General features: G+C 36.0%; 1 protein-coding gene across 1 annotated transcript in view; it reads left to right on the top strand.

Annotated features, from left to right (window-relative positions):
* Positions 1-2,786, top strand: part of LOC127751436 (uncharacterized) — an 8,433-nt gene that overhangs the window by 636 nt on the left and 5,011 nt on the right. Inside the window, exons 4-7 of the mRNA XM_052274996.1 lie at positions 122-197; positions 308-931; positions 1,026-1,314; positions 1,394-2,783. Of these exons, the coding sequence (XP_052130956.1) occupies positions 122-197; positions 308-931; positions 1,026-1,314; positions 1,394-2,783 (2,379 nt within the window). The remainder of the gene's footprint in view (positions 1-121; positions 198-307; positions 932-1,025; positions 1,315-1,393; positions 2,784-2,786) is intronic.

Below are 2,786 nucleotides of genomic sequence, written 5' to 3'. Positions count from 1 at the left end.
CCAGAGGGAATTTTGAGGTGTATTCGCCCTTCTCATATTGTTAGTAAACTAATCAATTTTACTGTTGATATTTCAGTAAATGAATCTATAAATGTGGCATGCATTAATATACTATTAAAAGAAATGTTGAGGATGACAGTGCTGACGTTCCGGGTGAAGGGAATGATGAAGTTGACAATGATGAAAATTTTGATGAGGTAAGATAAAGTATATTCTACATATTTTCTACATTTTATGCTGAATAATCATGTGTTTGATTTGGTGTTGATAAATTTTTCTTATACCTGTTGGTTTTGACATTTTGCAGGATTCTATTTTCCTACATCTTAGTGTTGATTCAGATAAGGATTTAAATCAGACAATACCACAGGATGACCTACCTAATGTCTCAGATGACTCTGCTGATGAAATTTTAGACCAAGCTCCTGATCTCCACTTAAGTGTCCCGGAAAAAATTAAGCTGTTGCTGCTTCTTGCAACAAAGAAAAGGCACAAGCTCACATATGCAGCAGCCGAAGATGTTATTGGATTAGCCGGCATCTCTGAGGAGTGTCCCTTTCTGCCATCTAAATATTTAATGAAAAGTGCTATTGAAAAGTATTCATTTGGTCTAACAGAACATCATATGTGTCCTTTCTGTGGAAAGTATATTGGCATCGTGACTGTGAATACTTTCGAATGTAATGGTTGTGACAGAACCACTGATGTAAATAGAAACAAGAAAGATGGCACGACATTCTTGTATTTGAAGCTACGCGACCAGCTGCAATCACTACTCGAGAGCCTCCCAGAAGATGTGGAACTTGGTCCTAGAAAAAGTTCTTGTAAAATTAATCCATTTAACTATGAAGATATTTATGATGGATCTGTGTACAAGCGCATCCATACTTCAGACACAATAACAGTTAATTTCTTTATTGATGGACTTCAGGTGAGAATCTTATGCTATCTTATTTGCTTACAGACAATCAAAGTAAACATTGGGAACGTGGCCTTTACTTATTTTTTTACTCTTCCCGTTTCAGGTTGCAACTACCAGTAAGCAATCTGCTTGGCCAGTTCTTCTCACAGTCAATGAGTTGCCATTGGCCTTGAGAAGGAAACATGTCTTAATGACAAGCCTCTGGCTATCAAAGAAGAAACCTGTGTGTAAAGAATACCTTAAACCATTTGTAGCTGAAATGCGTGAACTGGCTAGGACTGGAGTGACCTACAGAAGAAATGGAATGTTAAAATCAGTTAGGGTAAAATGTGTTTGTTGCATCAGTGACACAGTTGCTCGGCCCATGATCAGGAACTCAAAGCAATTTAATGGTGATTACAACAAATAGTGATCAACTTACAAGAATCTTTACTGACTCAGACCTGTTATTCACATTTTTTCTTTACACAGGAAAATTTGGCTGTGGCTTTTGCTTACACCCCGGTGTTAAAATGCAAATGGGAAAAGGAGAGACTCGGTCTTATACAACCAAAGAAACTGTCTATCAACTTCGAACTCATCAAGAAGTTATGGATCTTGCTGCAAGGGCTGAGACTCTTGGTGTTCCACAGAGAGGCATCAAGGGAGTATCAATTTTATCTGAACTTCCTGAATTTGATGTTGTTCGCTGTATTGATCTTGATTCCTTCCATGCAATAGTTAATGTAGCTAAGCGATTTGTAAGACTTTGGTTTGAGGCTCCACGCAAGAATGCCCCTGTTCCACCTTACAAGATTCACACTAAAATTAGTGAAGTTGATAAGAGATTACTTTCCATTAAACCAACACTTGAAGTATCTAGAGCTCCCAGGTCACTGACTGAGAGGTCAGATTACCGTGGACATGAATGGTTCCATTTTGTTTTTTTTTACAGTGTTCCTATTTTAAAAAATGTATTGCCACAGATTTTCTTAAACCATTGGTCATTGTTGGTAAATGGTCTTGCTATTCTAATGCAAAACTCCCTATCCAAGAGTGATATACATTATGCAGATCGATCTTTACAACAATTTGTTTCAGGCATAGATGATTTGTATGGCCCTCAAAATGTAACTATCTCTTGTCACCTCCTTACTCATTTTAAAAGAAGTGTTGAAGATTTTGCTCAGCCATTCACTCACTCAGCTTTTCTATATGAAAGTTTTAATAATGAAATTAAGGAATCTGTTCACAGTAGTAATGGTGTAGCAAAGCAGATTATAAAAGCAATGCAATTAAAGGTTGCGCTTGTTAAAATGGAAACAGAATTGTCTGCTAACTTGAGTGCACAACAAAGAGCCTATCTAGATAAAGTAAACTCAAGAGGTAAACAATTAGTTGCCTCTCATTTGTGTATAGATTCAGTTGATTTGTTAGGGAGGCCAACTTCAAATATCGTATCACAGGATATGAGATTAGCTATTGCACGAGCAGGGGGAGAATGTACAGTTGAAACTAAATGTGAAATTTATGAAAGATTTAGGATGAATGGAGAAGTTTTTCATTCTACTAAATATTCTAGAGTGAGCAAAAAAAATAACTGTGTTGTCCTTTTGGAATCAGACCAAATATTTTTAATTGAATCTGTTGTTGTTGTTTCCACTAAATGTTTCATTGCAGGGCACTATTACCAAGAAAGAAATAATAGAAAAATATGTAATGTTACTCTTCCTCATTATCGCTTTCTCAAAAGTGAACCAGAGGGAATTTTGAGGTGTATTCGCCCTTCTCATATTGTTAGTAAACTAATCAATTTTACTGTTGATATTTCAGTAAATGAATCTATAAATGTGGCATGCATTAATATACTATTAAAAGAAATGTT

This window comes from Frankliniella occidentalis, unplaced genomic scaffold (genome assembly GCF_000697945.3).
Source record: "Frankliniella occidentalis isolate FOCC.00 unplaced genomic scaffold, Focc_3.1 Scaffold487, whole genome shotgun sequence".
NCBI lineage: Eukaryota > Metazoa > Arthropoda > Insecta > Thysanoptera > Thripidae > Frankliniella > Frankliniella occidentalis.
Note: the sequence above shows the minus strand (reverse complement) of the source record. Positions and strands in the feature narration are given on the sequence as shown.